We start from the raw sequence: 22891 nt of genomic DNA, 5'->3' as shown, positions 1-22891 counted from the left end.
TTATATTTATAAACCTAAAATTTTACTAGTGTAAAAGTTAGGAGTACTTTAATTATTTGTTACCATTATAAATATAGCTCACCTTTAAAGTGTATTATAAATTAATTATAAAGTTCGTTATTTTCATATTTTTCAACTGTATGATATTCTACAAAACTGGCGCGAAAATATGACAATCGCAAATAAAACAGCTGATTACTGTTTAACAGCTTAAAGTTTTGAAACGAGAAATTATAAATAAATTCCCTACTTATTTATTCCTTTACTGTATTCGAATTAATGGCGGATTATTAGTGGAAAATGGTTCTTCAAAATACTGGTAAATACAGGACAGACAAAAACGATTCAAATAAAAGAGATCCCGGGATATCTTCTGCACCCAGGTTTGTTAGGAGCTTCAAATGCTTTAGAATTTAGTTAATTTATAAATACATTGCTTTGCGCATTTATATTGCAGGGAAGAATCATCTGAATCACGACTGCGAAATGCCTTGGATAACGATAAAATTGATTCTAAATATGGGTTCGATAGAGTCAGAGATACTAAGGAGCGAACGGGTTACTTAATAAATATGCATACGGTTAGTAAACACATATAGAGTTATGTATCATAATAATTAAATTAATTATTATATTAAAAAAAAATTAGTTAAAGTATTTTTAGATTGTTAATGTTTTGAACTTTTCGTAGGCTGAAATATTGGATGAAGACAAAAGGCTCGTAGCAGCTGTAGATTATTACTTCATTGAAATGGATGGATCTAGGTTTAAAGTGTCTCTGGTGTTCCAGCCTTATTTTCTTGTTCTTGCTAGGAAGGAATGTGAACAAGAAGTTATACAATATTTATCTAAGAAGTTCGCTGGAACTATTCACAAGATAGAAGTAGTAGAAAAGGAAGATCTAGATTTGGTAAAGATTTGATACAACTGATTTAAATAATGAATATGTATTGCCCAAGTATGTTTTGAACTGCATTTGAATGTTTCAGCCTAATCATTTGTCAGGCATAAAACAGAGATACATTAAATTGTCGTTCATGTCGCAAAACGAGATGATGAAAGTCAGAAAAGAATTATTAACAGCAGCAAATAAAAGCAAAGAAAGGGAGAAAAAGGATGCGATTTACTCCGAAATGTTGACAAATGTATTGACAAATGCAGCTGCTATCGAACATGCTAAGAAAACTACAGATCATTTGGAAAATATTATCGACATAAGGTATATATATATGAGGAATCTGTCAAAGAATATTTGCTTTATTTATTAAAGTATGTGTACTATTTCTATTGTTTTATTAATTTACAGAGAACATGATGTGCCGTACCACATAAGAGTGTCAATAGACATGAAGATATTCTGTGGAACCTGGTACACTGTTAAAAGCAGGGGGAATGACACTCCAATATTTACTAAACGTGACGACATTCTTGAGAGACCGGACCCTATTGTTCTGGCATTTGATATTGAGACAACAAAGTTACCGCTGAAGTTCCCAGACTCACAGACGGATCAGATTATGATGATATCTTACATGATAGATGCTCAGGGATACTTGATTACCAACAGGGAAATTATATCCACTGATGTAGAGGATTTTGAATACACTCCTAAACCCGAGTTTGAAGGGTAAGCTGTTTTTAAAATATCTCAGTCAGTTATGTAGAAGAGGTTGCATACTTATTAATTTTATATCATATATCTTAGTAACTCATTATTACTTAATGAAGTCCTAATTTCATGTTATAAGTCATCAAAGTAAATTAAATCTTTTTCAGCCAATTTATAGTCTTCAACGAGCCCAATGAACTTGCCCTAATTCAAAAATTCTTTGATCACATAATGGATATTAAGCCACACATATTTGTCACTTACAATGGTGAGTTTAAATTATTTAGGTAAGTCATTTTTATTAAGTGAAGAATTAATTAATGTCATAAAATTTTGCATTAAGTAAAAGTTATTATGAGACTGAATATTTTTAAAATACTTTAACCCGTACTTATATATAGTAACAATCTTAATTTAGATATTTTGTAGTAGCTATAAAGTTATTACGCCTTTGTTAGACTTTTAGTTATATATCAAGCAGAAAAATTCACAAACTATATATATATGTGCTCCCCAAATAGGTGACTTTTTCGACTGGCCGTTTGTGGAGGCCCGTGCGGCAGCGCTAGGGCTGGATATGCGTCAAGAGATTGGATTCAGTAGACTTACTAGGGATGGGACATACGCTTGCAGACCGGCCATGCATATGGACTGTTTGTGGTAATTATTATAATAACTAGAGACAATAAGTGACTAGCAGTTAAATTATAAGAATTATGTTTATTTTTAGTTTTTTCTAAAAAAATCTGTTCCTTGTTTATATTTTTATGTCTAAATTACTACACCTACTTTGTTTAAATTTGGAAAGGGCTTAGTTTTTATCCAGGAGCAGAGAATTTTATGATATATTTGAAAGGAATAGACAAGAAAAAAATACCTATATGCATGTAGTTATTTTTATACAAATCACTGTTGTTAATGAATGCTGTATAATTTGTTACTTAGAAGTCTCGAGATACTTTGTGATTGAAGAATTTTAATATTGATTATATTACTGTCTGTTATTTGACTTATCTATTATAACAAAGAGCTTACAGAATTTTTTTTTTAAATATGATTAAATATAATCATTGAAAATCTGAAATAATATTTTTTTTCCACTAAAATGACTTTGAAGCAAGTAGATTCAGTGAAAGAATTTTTTAACTTTTAACACAGAGAATAATTATACTTTAATGACTATATTATTAACAGCTGGGTGAAGAGAGATTCATACCTGCCAGTGGGTTCCCAAGGTCTGAAGGCGGTCGCCAAGGCCAAGCTGAGATATGACCCAGTGGAATTGGACCCTGAAGATATGTGCAGGATGGCCTCCGAACAACCACAGGTTAACCATAACTTTTAATATATATTCTGTGTGTACATAGATATATCTATATATGTATATAAATATATATATTTTGTTAGACACTGTACAAGCCAATATGACATGGGTAATTGGGATATAGAAAATTACAGAACAGAACATGCAGAAATTATATGTGCATATAATTTTTTTAAATATATTTTATAATCTTGGACACTATTGGGGGCAACGGTATTTTGTAATGAGAGAGATACAGAGATGAGTTATTGTTGTTGCATCAAGTGGAGATATTTGTATGACATAGTAAGGTCTATCCAGCTCCAAGAACAGAGTACAAAATTAATCAATTTCATCAAGGTGTAAGACAGGGAGACTACCTCCCCGAACTGTTTGGATAACCACTGCATTAAGGGATATCTTCAATTATTTACTCGGTACATACATATTGACATCAACAACTTAGAAGAGACTTTATTCAGCAGAAATAGCCCACATTCTGACTTAATTTTACCTGGAATGTGTGTATATTTCTCCAGGTGTTGTCAAACTACTCGGTGTCAGATGCGGTGGCCACATACTACTTGTATATGAAATATGTACAACCTTTCATATTCGCCCTCTGTACCATCATACCACTGGAACCGGATGAGGTGATTATAATAATTATGTAACTCGAATTCCTTGAGGTACCTTAAATTTAGTAAACATATTTAAATTCAGGTGCTCCGTAAGGGCTCGGGCACACTGTGCGAGTCATTGCTCATGGTGGAAGCCTTCCACGCTAACATCGTGTTCCCCAATAAGCAAGTGGACGAACTCAACAAGCTGACAAGCGACGGACACGTCCTGGAAACGGAGACGTACGTTGGAGGGCACGTGGAGGCGCTGGAATCTGGTTAATATACTCCTGATACTAACGACAGAGTTCGTGAGGATGTGCTCATTCAAGCAAAATATACTGTACGCTTAGTACAAGTTTACAGGTTCTCGTTCAGTAACGTACTTTAATAATATAACTAGCCAAAATTTGTTTATAAGAGACTATCAACGTTTTGTCTGTATAATGACCATGAAAACTTGGACTAAGCGTTTAGAAGTGCTATTGATGCATTTTTCTATTACCTAAATCAGAGTTTTTCAACCTTATTTGTACCACGGCCGTTTTAGTATGGAGATATATGTCGCGACCCGCCTACCCGTTTTAGTTACATATATAAATGAGGCAAATATGACAACTGAGCTCCAAGAAAAATTGCTACATTTAACTGCCAATGGGATGCTGGAGTTGGAATTTAAATCATTCAATTTGGATACCTTTTGGCTAAGAAGGAAATCCAAGTATCCAGAGTTAACAACAGAAGCTTTGAAGTCTTTGATTCCATTTGCCGTACCGGTGCGAGTTGACATTTTCGTCAATGGTCTAAATGAAAAGCAAGGATAGAAATCGTTTAAATTTGGAAATCAATTTAATTCTGAACGTAGCAAAAACGAATCCACGTCGGGAGAAATTAGAGAATTAAAAACAAGCGCAACCAGGCTTCATAAGTTTATTTAAATTTTTTGTTTAATCATTATCTGTCAGTGGTTATGATAGAAATGATCTCAGAAGTCAATATTATTTTATGTTCATACAAATGATTAAGTATGTCTTTCAGTTAACATTATTCTTTATGAGTCTTTACAAATGTTATTGTTTCTTTTTTACTGCTGTAGCTTTCCCAACCTTTAGCAACTCCACTATAAAAGCTTTGCGACCCCCATGGGGAGGCTTCGCGACCCCCCTGGGGGTGCCAACCCACGGGTTGAAAAACCCTGACCTAACTTAACCCAGTAACCTATCGACTACAATATATTCAATTTTTTAGTTTAGTTTATGTTTAATAATTAATATTCCAGGCGTATTCCGCGCCGACATCAAATGCAAGTTCCGCATCGTACCATCGGCTGTGGAAAAACTGATAGAAAACATAGAGAAGACCATGAAACACGCGATAGAAGTGGAGGAAGGTGTTCCCTTAGAGTTGGTTACCAACTTTGACGAAGTGTGCTCAGAGATAAGAGAGAAACTGCAGCATATGAAGGACCATCCCAGGAGGGACGAGAACCCACTGATATATCATTTGGATGTGGGAGCAATGTATCCCAATATTATTTTAACTAATAGGTTTGTTTTACTGTTATTACATGCGTGGTTAAGTTGAACTAGATGGCAGCACTGAACCTTTTTAGTTCGATCTCAAGACTAAGCGTGTCTATGCTTCTGTATGTATGTTAAGTATTACAGAGCGTTTTTTCTCTATAGTGATCACATTTTTATTTTATTTACAAATTGAACATTTTATATCTGTGTTAGTTTAGTAGGTCTGTGCAATAAAAATGGCTGGTAAGTTTAAAAGAATGTTTAATGATCTGGGATTTATATTCATAGACCTAAAAAGGCGCTATTGTTGTAAGAACTAACTAGCAATGTATTAATAACTCTAGACTACAACCGTCGGCCATGGTGAGTGCCAGCGCGTGCGCCGCCTGCGACCACAACAGACCGGGGGCTCGCTGTCAGAGACGCATGGACTGGACGTGGCGGGGGGACTACCGTGAGTAGGGGATGGGAGGGAGTATTAGAATTAGGGTCGACGGGAGGGAGTATTATGAGCAGGGGTTGAAAGTTCCGGTGAGTAGGCTTAGGGGAAAGCTTTGTGAGATAGGTTCCAAGATACTTCCTTGGCAGGAGGTTGACGCTCGTAGGTAGAGAAAATTATAGCCATCATGAATAGTAACTTTTTCAACAAGCACATTATACAAATTGTTCAAAAATTTAAATTTACATACCTTTTATCTGGATCGGATTTATGCTGACATGTATTGAAATAAAAAAATATATAATTTATGTAAAAGTACCGGCGACCAGGAGCGAGTACCAGCGGATACAGCAGCAACTGGAAACGGAGAAGTTCCCTCCCCTACATCCCGGGGGACCCACCAGGGCCTTCCACGCTCTGCCCAAAGAAGACCAGGTTCACAAAACACCTTATGATATATTCTATTAAAGATTCACATTATTACTGCAAGATCACACTCACAGGCCGCGTACGAGAAGAAACGCCTAGCAGACTACTGCAAAGTTGTGTACAAAAAAACCAAAGTCACCCGAAACGAGGTTCGGACCACTACCATATGTCAAAAGGAGAACTCGTTTTATGTCGACACTGTGAGAGCGTTCAGGTAACAGACAGATGTACTTATATATATAAATATATATATATAAATATACTCTTCACCTCCCTTATATTATAATGTCATTCAAACTAGTTCAAAATTAATCAGTGAATACAATGTTCAAAGATTATTCTCATTATGATACTAATATAACATAATTAAAAAAACAATCAATGTATCTCCAACGTCTCTTACTCGGTATAATCAAGCAAACATTATTGAATATTTAAAGTGAGGTGTACATGCGTGTAGGGACCGTCGCTATGAATACAAGGCGTTGAACAAGCAGGCCAAGGCGCTGGTGGCGGAGGCGGTCCGCGCCGGGGACGCCGCAGACATCAAGAACGCGCGCTCCAGGGAAGTGCTGTACGACTCCCTGCAGCTCGCGCACAAGTGCATCCTCAACTCCTTCTATGGATACGTTATGAGGAGGGGGTGAGTGGGGGGAGGGGGGAGGTGTAGAAAATGGAAATTTAAGTAAAGACATTTTATATATTTTTGGGTATAGTAATTGTTTCAAAGCTATTAGCAAATCTCAAAATGGTCTTTTGGATTTAAGTATTCGAATCGTGCGAGCATTGTAATGATCTTGTTATGTATAAAAAATATCACTTTGCATAGCATTGGTAAGTATACTGTGTATGTTCCTTCGTAGAGCTCGCTGGCACAGTATGGAGATGGCGGGCATCGTGTGTCACACGGGCGCTAACATCATCATGAGGGCGAGGGAGATCATCGAGCAGGTGGGGCGGCCGCTGGAACTCGATACAGACGGTGATTACACACAAACACAAACACACACACACACACACACACACACACACACACACATATATATATTATAATGATAGGTATATAACTTAAACAGCACTGATCCTGACCAACTAACTCCTTTGTCGCCTATTTAGATCTTAAAAAATATAGTGAGTTGTAATAGGTAACAGTTAAAATGTAAAAATAGTTCAAACCATGAATTATTTTCGGGCTATCACAAGATGAACTGTTACCTTAAGTCTCTTAATTCAAAGTTAATTTAATACGTGTACGAAGATTTTGTATTTAATTCATTTTTATTTATTAATTTCCACCGCATATTAAATCCGCTGGTTCTGGTTTATTTCTGCGGTATGTGAGCATCGGTAGGGGCGATTGAATTGAAAATCAGGCCGAGCAAGTCACTAATCTAATAATATAAATAAATATAAATATGTATATATAATATGAATATAAATAATTATCAGGCCCTTATCCTTATATGGCATGAACCTAGAACTCTCATAAATGTTTGTCATTTCCATGATCCAGGTATCTGGTGCATACTGCCCTCGTCGTTTCCAGAGAACGTCACTATCAATACCACTCATCACAAGAAGAAGAAAATTAATGTCTCATATCCGAATGCCGTTCTGAACGCTATGGTTAAGGTGAGCGTATATTCTATAACTAGCTCCGCCTGCGAGTTCGTCCGCTCGGGATACCTATTTGTTACTAATTATATGAGCTGTCTGCCAGTTAAAGTCCAGTTAAACTCGTTCCAGCCGTTTCAGAGGTTAGACGGAACAAACAGACAATAGTTGTAAGAAATTACTTGGTATGTGGAAATTAAAATGTATGTAGACAAAAGGCTGTTATATTAATATATAGATATAATAGGCTGTTATATTAATATTTAAAAATTTGTATTAAACAGGATTATTTCACCAACGATCAATATTACGAACTAGTGGATCCTGTGGAGAAGAAGTATGAAGTTCGCTCTGAGAATTCTATATTCTTTGAGGTCGACGGACCTTACTTGGCGATGGTGCTGCCAGCCTCCAAAGAAGAAGGGAAGAAGCTCAAGAAGAGATACGCTGTGTTCAATTTCGATGGTTCCTTGGCTGAACTCAAAGGTTTGTTACTATAAAACAATTTAAATAATAATAATAGCAATTTTTTTGATCTTCCGAAGTCTTTATAAAATTATAAGAAGTGTGTTCTACTTCTAAATCTATAATTTTTGACACATAACAGTACAAAAATCGCTAAAACTAAGTCTAAGTGAGTAAATAATGATAATACCATGTTATAAATTCTCCAGGTTTCGAGGTGAAGCGTCGCGGTGAGCTGCAGCTGATCAAGATCTTCCAGTCATCAGTATTCGAGGCGTTCCTCAAAGGGAACGATCTGAAGTCGTGTTACGGCGCCGTGGCGAAGGTTGCCGACTACTGGCTCGACGTGTTATACAGCAAGGGATCCAACATGCCGGACTCGGAACTGTTCGAGCTGATATCAGAAAACAGGTCTATGTCCAAGAAGCTAGAAGACTACGGCGGGCAGAAGTCTACGTCTATATCCACTGCCAAGAGATTGGCGGAGTTTCTCGGTGACGAGATGGTGAAGGACGCGGGCCTGGCTTGCAGGTGAGTGATAACATATTATAATTATGACAGTTAAGCATTGCCCACAGAATAAGTAGTTAAAGAACCCGGTTCTAATAGAATACTTTATTAATATCCTATGACAAGTTTCCGAGTTAACCGCAAATACACACACACACACACACACGCACACACACACACATAAAACGTATATTAATTTAATATGAACTTTATTCGTACCGTTGTTTAGATTCATAATATCCCGTAAACCCGAGGGTGCTCCAGTGACGGAGCGCGCGATACCGCTGGCGATCTTCCAGTCCCCGGGCTCCGTGAAGCGACATCACCTTCGCCGGTGGCTCAAGGACGCCTCGCTGACGGAACACACGGACATACGAGACGTCCTCGACTGGGGATACTACGTGGAGCGACTCGCCGGGGCCATACAGAAGATTATCACCATACCGGCCGCGCTACAGGGGGTGCGTCTGGACATATATTGTTACAAGTGGCGCCATCTACGGCGATTATAATATACTACAATCAATAGAATTATTTTTTATATCTGATTATAATTTATTATAATACAGAACCATTGCAATTTTGTGATGGCAACATTAAAAAAAAAAATACTGGATTCAACCATTTTGTAGGACATAACTGGAAGTAACGCTGAACATTAAAAATCATGTCTGACACTGTTCCTCGAACAATATAATATACTTGTATAGAACTTGTAACAATGGACACTTGACATTGATATCAGTCAAGCCATCTCAAACACTAGCTTCACCCCTCGGTTCTTAACCAGGTTTGTATTACATTCAGCTCGACAACCCAGTCCCCCGAGTGCAGTATCCAGACTGGCTTCACAAGAAAATACTGGCCAAGACAGACAAGTACAAGACGAGGAAAATCACAGAGATGTTTACATCAAAGCCGAAAGAAATCAGGAACTGCGAGGACGCGGGCGCCGCGTGTGAGGTGGGGCTCGGATAAAACTATGAAAAAATGGCGTTTCTATAACATAAATATTTATATGAACACAATAACTTAACTGATCTGAGTGCTACAAATCTTTATATATTTTTTATGCAGCAAGTTGACGAAGTACCAAGAAATAATGGAATATTATATATAAATTAAATTATTTTATATGTTATATATAAGATATAATATCTTGGTTTGCATCACACAATCAATTAAAAAGTTAATGAGTTTTTCTGTAAGAAAAGATTTTTTTTTTACTTTAAATGAAACTAATATGTTTCGTATATACTACACGTGCTTTATTTTCTGCCGTTCAGTTTGATGGAAAGTAACTGAAACGTCGGGAGCGTGTCGTTTTAACAAAAAATAAGGCACGCTTAGTATATACGAAACATATTAGTTTCATTTAAATGAATAAAACTCGCGAAAGTCTTAGATATTAGATCTCACTAGATTTTTTGTTAGTTTTACAAAGATTACTATCTACATTAGGTTCTCAATAAAAATTTTACAACACTAACCTTTAAGAAAAGATACTGTGCTTAAAGCTGATTATTTACAATGTTTCACAATTAACATAAATATGACCTCTTTTACGAATACTCTTCTCGACAACAGATTCTTTATACTATATAAATTTAAAAAAAAACATCAGATAACAATATTTAGCGTTTGTCTATGACACGTGAAGAAAATTATATTTTTCTTTATATACATACATGTATACAATATTTTTTTTGTTATATATTTTCATTTAACATTACAGCTACTACTTGACAGTTAACCTTAGTTTTGTCTCAGTTCCCCCATATAACGAAACAATAATTTTCCAGAGTACAGAAGTGGATATCGAAGACATTGGTAAAGAGCGCACGGCCAAACCTATTCAACCCGTGGTGCACCGCGTGAAGCGGAAACGAGAACCGTCCCCGAGGAGACCGAGCTCGTGGAGGGAGGCTCTGGGGCCACCCCCCAGCTTCGGCGATACCAAGGTACTGCTTAATGTGTATGCAAGTTAATTTATATTAGTGCATAAATATATTTACATATAATGGCGATCCGTAGTCAGATATCTAGGTGAGTAAATAGATAAAGCATATAATTTTAACAAAAATAAATTATCGAACTATTTTCAATTTATAGGAATTGATCTACAACTTTTTCTGTGCATATGAATCGGGGAGATTTTTATTAAAATATATAATTTTTGTCTGCAGGAGCAGAGAACGGCGTGGATAGTGTTCCAGAAGAAGAAATGGATGTGGCAGATGGAGCAACGTGGAGTCAGAGACAGAAATAAAAAGGGTATGTACACACTTACTATACAGAACAAACTGTTGGAATTACTTATACGTATATCTTTTTAAAACTTCTCTGTTCTAGGCAAGGTCGACAGTGACGTTTCACTGATGTCAAAGAGCCTCGGCCCGTCCAATACTCTGGGGGGATTCATTAAGAGAGCGCAGAGGACTCTGCTGAACACACCGTGGCAGGTTATACAGGTTGAGTACATTTTTTTTTTTGTACAAATATTATGGCCATAGACAGTATAAACCCGAATGAATATCCTCTATGGACGACTCTGTACATACATGACTACAGACAGCAATCTCACACCCGTAACATTTAATTATAAACAAAATACATCTGCGAAATGTACAATCCGTGGCAGTTGTTTTGTCTGTGCTCATGCATCCCGGTTCTCTTCTATTTTTACTATTATAATATGTATCCCGAACCCTCAGTTGCATTGTCCACTGAACCATCAGTCGTCACCCCCAGATCCAGGAGACGGCTGAGCCGGGAGTGTTCCGTGTGTGGTCGCTGGTAGGGTCGGAGCTGCACCAGCTGAAGCTCACCGTCCCCAGACAGTTCTACGTGAACCGGCGCGTGCCGCTGACCTGCGACACGGGACCCCACTGGCGCCGCGTGTCCCGCGTGCTGCCCCGCTCCCGGCCGGCGCACCATCTCTACTTATACACCGTCCCTGAAGCTCTATACAGGGAGAGATGCCAGTCAGTGTCCCTTATATCTAGCATTAATAATATTGATATTTACGTACTATATAAACCGTATTTTAACACGAAATTCGTAATTGGTATCGGTGTTTATCTATAGGGTTTTCCATTAAGGGCGCTTGATCTTTGAAATGCAAAAAAAAATACATGTAGGAAAGATATTTGCGAAATTTTTTTTTTATTTGGAAGGTCTATCGACCCCATTATGTATGGAATATGACATCATTCAAATGACCGCCACGGCTTCGGTTGGTGGCGCGCACACGAAAGGTCCAATTTTCGATGACTCTGGCGCACAAATCGGGCTGTATTTGATCGATGGCGTGGCGTATGTTGACTTTGAGGGCATCGGTGGTTTGCGGCTTGTTGGCATAGACCTGCGACTTAAGAAAACCCCACAAGAAAAAGTCCAGCGGGGTCAAATCGCACGATCTCGGTGGCCAGTTCACGTCGCCTCCGCGCGAGATGACCATGTCCAGAAATTGCTCGTGCAGAACTTCCATCGTAGCGTGTGCTGTGTGGCACGTAGCGCCGTCCTGTTGAAACCACATGTTGTCCAGATCCATATTCTCGATTTCAGGCCAAAAGAAGTTGGTTATCATCGACCGGTATCGCTCACCATTGACGGTGACGGCCACACCATTATCGTTTTCGAAAAAATACGGACCAATCACGCCTCCGGCCCAAAATCCGCACCAAACAGTCACTTTCTGCGGGTGCATTGCCACTTGGTGAACCTCGTGTGGATTGGTCTCGTCCCAAATACGGCAATTTTGCTTGTTGACATAGCCATTCATCCAAAAATGCGCCTCGTCGCTGAAGATGATTTTTTTGCCAAAATCGGCGTCAACTTCCAACTGCTCTAATGCCCAGTCAGCGAACACACGGCGCTGTCTATGGTCATTAACCTTGAGCTCTTGGGTCAGCTGGATCTTGTACGGGTGCAGGCTCAAGTCACAACGCAAAATTCGCCAAGTTGTCGTCTGCGAAAGGCCGAGTTCCTGTGCGCGACGCGGAATTGACTGCCGCGGGTTTTCGAGGACACTGTCGCGCACAGCGGCGATATTCTCGGCAGATCTCGCGTTACGTTGACGCACGGGAACCGGCTGATTGTTAACTGACCCGGTTGACTCGAATTTGTCCACCAATCGACGGATAGTCGACTCGGCAGGACGATCATCGCGACCGTAAAACGGGCGAAGTGCGCGGAACGTTGCTCGAACTGAAGACCCATTTTCATAAAACAATTTTATGATTTGCACGTGCTGCTCGACACTGTAACCTGCCATGGTGGTTTGGGAGGACGGAATGAATATAACACACTGCATTTGACAGCTGTCACTCAAACAACATGGCCGCAATCAGCTGTCAAAGTTCAAGCGTCCCTATTGGAAAACCCTTTATAACTAAGAAAAACAACATGTTGATGTAGTCTAAAACTTTAGAAATTAAAATACATTTTTAATTATTATAATGCTTTTAGCAATACCAAGTTAACCATTATATATGTGCAGGGAGCTGATGAGTGAGCTGTCGGCTCCAGAGATCGAGGGTATCTACGAGACACAGATGAGTCTGGAGTTCCGAGCGCTCGTGACCATCGGATGTGTGTGTGTCGTAGATCCCCAGGAGGCACGGAGGTCAGAACATTACACACATATAAATATAAGCATAACACACACACACAATAGATCAGTATTTATATTATTAATTTTTTAAATTTCGAATCAATAAAAAGAATCGAAATGTCATTCAAATTGTATAAATATTAATTTCACATTCACCTATTATTCTTAATTTGATATAAAACTCTACATATAATGTTTTCCAATGTATTTTGTTGCACACAGATTGATTCAGTTCGGCTCAAACAACATGGACTCGTTTAATCTGAGCCAGCTCCAATTCAAGAGTGTGGCTCACCAGCCGTACCTACAGAAACAGGTGTCTGATGATAAATATCTTTATAAATGCATTCCGCTGTAAGGCAACGACCAACCGTTCTATCTGATAGAGCTGTTTGTTTGTCGCCTTATAACTTTGTTAATAGATAAAGGTCTTCAGACCGATAGACTATACTATTCATACTAATAATATTTTTTCTCTGGATACCGTCGAGTTTAGGACTTCAGCTGTAACACACACACACGTTGCTATAGCAACGGTACCACCACTAATTATGATATATCCAAGCTAGCAGTACTTATACCTATGACACATAACGTTCTGTCCCAGGACGAGGTGTCTCCTATTAAGCACATCTTCCTATATCAACACTCGTCTCCCAACTCGAGCCGCAGTATGTGGTCGCTGGTGCTGGCTCCTATTAAGAAAGGCTATATTTTTGTCCTGGACACCGTCAAGACGAACCAAGTGCCGAACATGAACACCCTGTATAACGCTGAGAGGACCGCTAAGTATGTACAACTGATTAGAAACCGTACTGTAGCAGTAAATGATACTTTAGTTTGTATGTTTAGATGATATTAAATCATTTCTTACATAAACTTGTACAAGAAAATTTTCATGTCACGATTGAAGCGGAATTTCGATTATTTGTATGAAATTAAATTGACTTTACAAAATAAATACGATACCGATGTGTACAGAGAATGTGGGTTGTTACCGAGACTGACAACATACAAATGGATAGATATATTGTTACGGTATGTGGTCAGGTGAAGCCCAGACATATACAGATGTTGCAGAAGTTCAGACAAAATATGTGTTACTTGTTATAATATTGAAAAATATTGCAAATAATCAATAAATTGACACGCTTTAAATATTTAATTTTAATTCTTGGCTATTATAGAATTAATCTAGGTACGGATGAGAAGAGTCTGCCAAACGCGGATCTGTCGTGGGAGGTGGTTGTGGAGACCGAGCCTCGGGCTGTGTACCGCGGGGTCCAGCGAGCGTTACAGAGGTACAGGGACGAGAGGTGCGGACCCACCATGGTGGCCCTTCAGACCACCCTATCATCACACGCGCTCCTAGCACTCATGCCCGGTAATTATTATTGAAGTGAAACTTCTTATGACTTCCAACGACGTTGCGTTAGACGTTTAACGATAAGGGGGAGGGGAAAAGACAGCGAGAGGGAATGCGTTTCGCTTGATCGCATCCGGGCAATCAATTATGACTTGTAGGTAATGTTAATAAAGTATGTTTTAAAGAAACACTAAAAAATTCCTTAAAAATTTATTTCTATGCCATCCTGTTTTCATGCCAACATTACTAAGTCTTACTCCTTCCGTTCCGGGGAGCTCCACGCACAATTTTTTTTGTAATAGAATGGTTCAGGAACTTATTTTGTGAGCTGTCCATTTTGAGAATAAATAATTTTTTAGAGCCCCATTTCTTCACCTACAGAAAAATTACTATAACTTATCTTAGCTAAATTAAATTACAAATCACCCTCTAGGCCTCTACGCAACGACCCCATATTTTTCCGGGTCTCTTACCGCCCCCTTTGGGCCTGCAACGCCCACAAAGCTCACACAAAGTCGCCCACTTTGGGAAAGGCTGTTTAAAGTAATGGAAAATGTTTATTACTCTTTGTGGCTGTATACATTTTTCCATTCCATAAACCCGTTTGTTTGTGACAACATCACATATAACTAATTTTGTTTTGATTTTTTCAAGTCTTGTTCTTGTTAAGATTTCAATATCTAAAATATTTTGTTATGTTTGATAAAAATAACTAATAGAAGTAATTTTATACAGTATATAAAATATATATAATAACTATACATATTTGTACGACTATTTGCAGGACTTTCTGAATTCCCGCTTGTGCCACTGCACGTGAGAGACGTAGAGACTCTGTACAACACCTTGGAGTGGCAGCGGATAGGAGCTAGAGCCATCGTCCGGCACTACCTCAACTTGGACTCCGTTCTGGAACTCACTATAGAGCAGTGCAGGTCAGATTAGTTTGGTAATGAAATGTATACAGTAGCATAAATTTAATATGTCTATGGGCTAAGGTAATGATATTCCTCGTAATGCCTTATATATATTCCTCCACGAGCAGGTACTTCCACCTCCCCCTCGGCAACACGTCGTCCGACCCGACCCAGTTCGGTGCCGATGTGTTCTTCGCGCGACACCTCCTCAAACATAACTTCGTGCTGTGGTGCTCCGGCTCCGAGCGACCAGACCTCGGCGGCCGGGAGATTGATGACAATAGGTGCTGTAACATTTCAGATGACTAAGAAACATATTATATCATATATTGATTTACTTGCCTGTAAATTATTCCGTCAATTTCATCAAAATCGATCCAGCATTTTACACATACGTGACACGACCAATAGTCGTACTAATTATGTTAGTATGTTAATCAGGCACTATATAAGTATGTTTTTATATACAAATATATATTCTCCAATACGAATGTCTAAACTATATTTGTAAGCAAACTTTCTCAGTATTTGTGTATACAACACTACTCTTGACGACACGAGGCTAATCTTAAGAGGAACTCGCTATCATGTGTGTAAGTCTCTGTGTTGATGTACATACATTAATTGAGTTTTTAATTAATCTTAAAGCTGTAGTCGTTAAGTAGTTGTTATTTTTTTAATTACATGATCTATCTATTAGATTATATATAGATATGTGTATTTATGTTCAGGCTTGTGAGTGAGTCCGACGAGTGGTCTAGCTGCCGGGTGTGTTCCCGGGGATCCTACGGCGGGGTCTGCGTGGCTCTGACGGGAGACGCGCTGGCCGTGTCCGCTCTGCTGCAGGCGCATACTATATTACAGGTATATTATATTGGCTGTGAAAGTATATATTGCTGATAAAGAAACAAATATGTAGGGTAAGATTTACCAAAGTTACGGAGTGACGTTAGTAGTGTGTGTTGTGACTTGACGAAAAATAACAACTAGCTATTTCCAAGCGATTATTCCGACTACTTTTTAAGAGTATTCAGACACCACTGACAGGCGGTGATGGGAAACATCGCGAGGAAACCTGGACTTGTAATCTCAAAATATAAGTTTGAAATCGCCAATCCGCCTCGAGCAAGCGTGGTGGTTAATACACCTATTTCTCGTGGCGATTAATAATTAAGGTCTTTTTTATTTTACTAATATAAAATAAAAAAAATAAATGTGGAATGTGTTCCTATGTATCTGCAGTGAGGAAATATTAATAGCTATATTAAATGTTAAGTAATAATAATAACTGTCACATTCAGACTGAAGGCACCAGCGTCGCCACGTCCTTCGGAGCGCAGCACGCCAACATACAGGACGTGATGGCCTCCACAGGTATCATATTGATATAACCGGTACATATATCAAAATAGCATTTTTTGTCCGCCTGCCAGTATATTTGTTCCGGCTAATCTCTGAAATGACTGGACCGATTTTGACGGCACTAGTTTTGTAATAATATATATAATAAGATAATTAAAATAAAATATATTTTTAATATCACAAATATTTAAAAATGAGGCTAAAATATATAGACTATGTAGTACTAAACTAAAACTACAAACTATATATATATAATTAAATATTCACATATATATATAACCCTTGCAACGTATCCAGGTTCAAACGCCACAGAAACGTATGACGAGACAGCTCAATGCAGCGCGGCCTTCAAGATTCTGAGGACGATGGTGGCGTCGTGGCTGCGTGACGTCACTCACTACAAAAACGTCTTCGCGGACTTCCAGATATCACACTTCTACAGGTCTGGCGTCAATCAGCTACATGAATAACGAATGGGCTTTGGTTACACAGAAATATATAAACAGCGTACGACTTCATGATTGGTATATAAAGAAAATATTATATATTGTTTCTCTTTAGGTTGCAATCGTTGCTATTTTTTTTGTCTGTAGAGTATTTATATCTTTAAGGCTTGCCTTGTCATACTTCTTTCTGTAACCTCTATGGTCTCTGCTAGTAAAAGAAAATAAACATTTTGACGCGTAATTGTTTCTGTAAAAAGAATGAGAAAATTGTAGAAAAGAAATGTAAGATGGTATTGAGGATAATTGTAAAGGAATAAACTTTAAAAGTCGTTTTATAAGACTATTTCTGCTGTTAAGGAGCAACGCGAGTGTATATAATTTAATCTCTTCATCGTATATCTGTACAAGCAAAAAAATATGTGAAAATATAATAATAAGCTAACATCAGTTTAATTCTCTTACATGATATTTCCCAGATGGCTCAAGTCGCCCACCTCTCTATTGTACGACCCGGCCCTGCGCCGCACCTTGTACAGCCTCATGAAGAAGCTGTTCCTCATGCTGGTAGCGGAGTTCAGGAGACTCGGCTCGCAGATCATCTACGCCGACTTCAACAAGATCATTCTGTATACCAAGAAACACTCGCTCATGGACGGCATCGGTGAGGCAACGCGAATATCTATGTTATATCATACTAAAAATGGTGTAATTAGTTTTTTATGATATATAAGAGAGAAATATAAATGTCCAACCAAGCTAGAATCATATTCTCTTTATATATATTGATAGTTAATAAATTCATTCTTAGGTAGATTTAAAATATTTTAAAAACTACCATTTCCAATGAGGGTGTGGATTCGATTAAAGTATTCTAAGTAAATGTACTTAAAATGCAACAAATTTGTTTTTCCAGGATACGTGGAGTTTGTGGTTCAGAGTATCAGGAACAAGGAGCTGTTCCACGGCATTGACATCCGGTACAAACAGTGCTGGACCTACCTGCTGTGGCTCGATGAAGCCAACTATGCGGGGATTGAGGTATTGTTATGCTTCAATATATATATGTGCGTGTGTGTGTGGGTGGGTGGGTGTCTATGTGTGTTACCTTTGAAGCTGTTTGAATGACTGCCCAAAAATATCCAAAAGTTTGTTGATTTCTATAAGCTTTATGATAAAAAAATAAATACAATTTCTATAACAATTAGTTATGTTTAAAATTCCTGAACGAATTAATTCATTTCCACGTCACACACGTCGAAGCTTAGTCGCTTAGTATGTGTAAAATTATGAGAATATTATTTGGATGTTCCGTGCTGTAAGAGTTAACTTGTCTCCAGGGCAAACTGCCAGCGGGTCTGGTGGAGGTGGGGTCGTCTCAGATACCAGATAACACGGACGTGGAGGAGGAGGTGAGCGTTTTATTTATTATATTATATGTATAATCGTAATTATGCTTATAACTAGCCCATTGGAAGAGTTGGTGATAGCAATGAGAGGTTGCCAGATTAAAAAAATAATATATGTGCGAAGAAGTGAAACTTGGTAATGTTGTAATGAGACCAGGATGAGATAGAAATTGATTTTTAAGGAGTTTTGAGTATTTCTTTAAGACAAGCTTTATTAACATCACCTACTAGTCACAATCCATTGCCCGCATGCGTTCCCCCTCGTTCTATCTCTTTTCACAAGGTTGCGTTAAACGTTTAACGCAACCTTGTTGGAGATCGCATGATAAGTTTAACTTCAAATATGTAATTTTTCCATCATTGTGTAATAAGCATCAATACAGATAGTGTTATATAATTTTATTTTACAGGGTGAGATAACTATGGAGTGGAACATATCCCGGTTCATGCCGGGCATCACCCGCGAGTCGTTCGTGTCGTGCGTGGCGGGCTTCCTGTCCGCGGCACACGCCGACCCCGGGGCACTCAAGGCGATGCTGGCCGGGGAAATGACGCAGAAATTCTTCCAGTGAGGATAAATAGACTTATTAATTATCTCATATTATATCGTTTTATTTTCTTTAATTAAATTCAGATTTCAAGATATAACAATGCTCGAGCGTTTAAACGATTGCTTCTAATACTTTATCTGAAATAACTATCCTACTTTAAGACTTATGACTATCAAATGATATGTCTCATACACTAACATTCATCAGTAATATTAATAACTAATTATATTTGTAGGTTAGCAGAGAAAATAAATCGTCGTATGCCAACTCTGAGCCTGGCAGATATCGGCCCCCAGGCTGGACTCCGCGAGGAGTCGCTAGAGGGCGCCACGCCCGCGCTGCTGTTCGTTAACGCGCTCTGTCATGTACTGGGACTTGACACAAACTTGGAAGATGAGGTATACATATATATATAGTATGCAGAACGTAAGACGTGTGTACTTTGAGGTTTTCTTCTTGTTTGCTTGTTCAAGTAAACCATAACTATTGACATATAAATAATAGATGTGCAAAACAATTATTGTCGTATACCTAGAAATATATTAACCCGTTTTATAATTTTATCATATCAACTTATACAAGTCAATTAATTATCTGTGGTGTATTAAAATTTTTTAGTAAAAATATATATGATACTAAAATAAATTTACGACAGGACATGTAAATGATCTTGTGTATGCTCTATTCCAGGTGACTCTCCTCCGTCGCAACCTCTTACGGTTGCTGTCAGTGGGCGAGTTCAGTTCTTTAGCCGAGTGGCGGGACCCCTGCGCCTCGTGTGTGTTGGCCGAACTCAGCTGCCGGGTCTGCAACCACTCTCAGGACCTGGACCTGTGTCGCACGCAGCATCACGACAATGAACAGTCAGTTATAATAACAACTGATTAATTGAATTGAATTACTATCATAAATGATTAGCTTAATGATAAGTATTAATGCTGTTAGCTAATACTCAGTACAACCCTACAACACACGTGGTTTGTTTGAAATTAAAATAATAATTTTTGTCTGTGGTAAAATACCTTTCGCATTTCCACTTGCTGGTTAGGAGCCATGCTGGAGGGATTTCGATGATATTGAATAACACAAATTCCTATGTTTTACCCCAAAAACTACAATAGAAATCTGTCGTCTCCTTTCCCCGTACCAAATAAACAGTACCCTACTGTTTAATAGTAACGAATTATAATGATGTTTGACACAAGAAATTAGCATTATCAATTAATTATTGTGATTACTTGTTTTTAAATAACTAGCACAGCTTTGATATCATCTACATGAGTGGATAACATACACACACACATACACATAAATATATATGTATGTATGTATATACTCTTTGTATTTAATTTGTTCCACAGGCCAGTGTGCTTGTGTCCAACTTGCGGCACAGCATATGATAACCAGGAGTTGGAATGGAAACTCATTGAAACTATGAACAGGAGAGCTATGAGTTATACCTTACAAGATCTTATATGCACCAGATGTCATCAGGTTACTTTAAAATTACTATCAGAATTGTTTAACTAAAACTATTTATTATTGTACATGCTTAAGGATTTACAATCCTAAGATTTTTTTAACAATTGGAGATTTGTACTTATATTTTTTTTTTTGTAAATATTAAAATTCTTATAATATAATTTATATCTAATTATAATTGTCCAGGTGAAGCGTGAGAATCTATCAACGGTGTGCGACTGTGCCGGTGAATTCACAACAATGGTATCCCTCAAGGAAATAAGAACGCAGCTCATGACCTACAAGACTATAGCCGAGTACTATAAAATGCCCTTACTAATGGAACTCATAGCGTATAATTTAAGTAACATGTAATTAAGGAACATATTAAAACTTTTTGTTATTAAATGTCTCATTTATTGATACTTTCCTGAATGGAATGTGCAATTACCTTTACAAATTCGTCTATATTATTCTTATTATTTATTTTAATTTGGGTTATATTATATATTGGGTTTATCTTTTTTTATCTGTGCATCAATTATTGTATTATGGACTCTGGTTTCGATTTTTCTCATTTAATAAGAGCTTTGATTTTCCTAGTTGTAACATTAATTCTGGTCTTCATTGACTGTCACACTAGTTGGACACAGTTCGATATAATTAATAATTATGCTTAAAATATTCCAGCTCATTATTCAAATAATAAATTTAACCTTAATTTCGTTCAAAGTACTTGTTAAAAGATGATAGAAATCATCCCTCCCCTCCACTTCTCTCGCTCAGCGGTTTCGTTTCGAAATAAAAAGCTTGCATTGGTACAGTCGGCGGCTGCGTTTGTTATCTGTATCCATTTACTCATTAGGATTCTTTACAAATATTTACCTCAATCCCCTCCTCCCCCCTCTGACTCACATGAATATTTGCATCTCGAATTGAATATTTTCTTAAAAGTTGTTTAACCTTCTCCTGAATTCCGAAATTATTTCTCATGTCTCGAGTCCATTCCACCTTATTTATTTCATTCACCAAACAGCTCTTCTGCATGGATGATTTCACTACTTGATTTTCGAGTCATGATTGGCACAGAAAACTGTTACGGAACACGATTGGGTCGCTAATTCTAAATATACCTACTGGCTCTAAGACCTACTCAGCATACCGCTTTCTCTTGTAAACACCTCGTGAAATATTCAAACTTTGATCAATTTGCACATATTACCCCATTTTACGGTTCCTTTCGTATAGCAGTACCTCGCAAGGTGTTACAGGCAAAGTGTTGTCAAATATAAAATCAATAACCTGCATTTTGCTACCATTCATGTTCTGGATCCACATTATGTAATCTATTGGTCACAAACAATTGATCCTATTCCTCAATATAAATAATCTTCTTGATCAAATACAACCCGGTTTTCTTGCCTGTAACGGTATAGCAACAGCCCTATTGAAGGTTATCCCGGAAACAAAACTTATTTTGTTCGACTTCAGTAATTTTTTTATATTTATCGCTTGCGATGACTACCTCTTGCCGGCGTTAACGTTAATTTCTCTTACAATCTTCAGAAAGGCCAAGACTGTTCGCAATGATGGTGGTCACTCACATTGGTGCCATAAACTTTCAGGCGTTCCTCAAGTCGATACACCATTCTCTCTACTATTTTCCATTGTAATATGCTTTATTGCATCCATCCTAAATTGTCAACACCACATGTACGCCGATCCCTGTTTTCAAAAAAGGCTATTGGTAGTGACCGGCAATAAACCTAAATTTATTAAAATTCTCTGATCCCTAAGGTTAATTGAGAGAGAATACATTTCAGCAATAAACTCGCTTTTTCTGCAACATTTCTACGACTTTTAATAATTCTTTTACTAAACAGCCCCACCCATGTGATATGCGACCAGTTTAGGTTCAGCTGACAAAGTATGCTTATGTATTAAAATTTAGAGTGCCATCACTTTCATATGCATTAAAACTTGCATTTTAAGTGAAAAAATTTTTTGATAAATTAAAATAGCCCCAGTGAATCAATGGCATATCGTCTTTAATAGTCATATGAATCAATCTTGTATGGACATTATACAATTTTAGTAAATATTTAGTCAAAGCATAAAAATTTCAAATGCTAAGTTACAAAACTGTAAATTATAAGTTAAAATGTGTTAAAGAACAGTTAATTAACAAATTAATTGAACGAAATCAGTGAATATTGTTTCTATCAGGAGATTGTTTTCATAAAATTGTGCTTCTT

General features: G+C 37.7%; 1 protein-coding gene across 1 annotated transcript; it reads left to right on the top strand.

Annotated features, from left to right (window-relative positions):
• The first annotated feature begins 186 nt into the window (after positions 1-186).
• Positions 187-21044, top strand: LOC116773249 (DNA polymerase epsilon catalytic subunit 1). The gene is made up of 42 exons (XM_061528397.1): positions 187-383; positions 458-581; positions 692-910; positions 990-1219; positions 1307-1627; positions 1777-1877; positions 2131-2269; positions 2804-2936; positions 3452-3565; positions 3636-3810; positions 4812-5079; positions 5400-5509; positions 5811-5929; positions 5998-6137; positions 6384-6566; positions 6787-6905; positions 7437-7555; positions 7822-8023; positions 8212-8533; positions 8742-8973; positions 9320-9475; positions 10315-10473; positions 10699-10786; positions 10865-10983; positions 11264-11496; positions 13014-13139; positions 13350-13443; positions 13735-13916; positions 14315-14511; positions 15278-15428; positions 15539-15694; positions 16142-16274; positions 16712-16784; positions 17070-17214; positions 17695-17879; positions 18132-18256; positions 18556-18627; positions 19035-19192; positions 19411-19573; positions 19866-20038; positions 20537-20669; positions 20844-21044. The coding sequence occupies exons 1-42, from the start codon at positions 301-303 to the stop codon at positions 21009-21011; spliced, it is 6642 nt and encodes a 2213-aa protein (XP_061384381.1). The 5' UTR covers positions 187-300; the 3' UTR covers positions 21012-21044.
• Positions 21045-22891: the final 1847 nt, after the last annotated feature.

This window comes from Danaus plexippus (assembly GCF_018135715.1).
Source record: "Danaus plexippus chromosome 18 unlocalized genomic scaffold, MEX_DaPlex mxdp_20, whole genome shotgun sequence".
Lineage (NCBI taxonomy): Eukaryota > Metazoa > Arthropoda > Insecta > Lepidoptera > Nymphalidae > Danaus > Danaus plexippus.
This window is presented reverse-complemented; position numbering and strand designations above follow the sequence as displayed.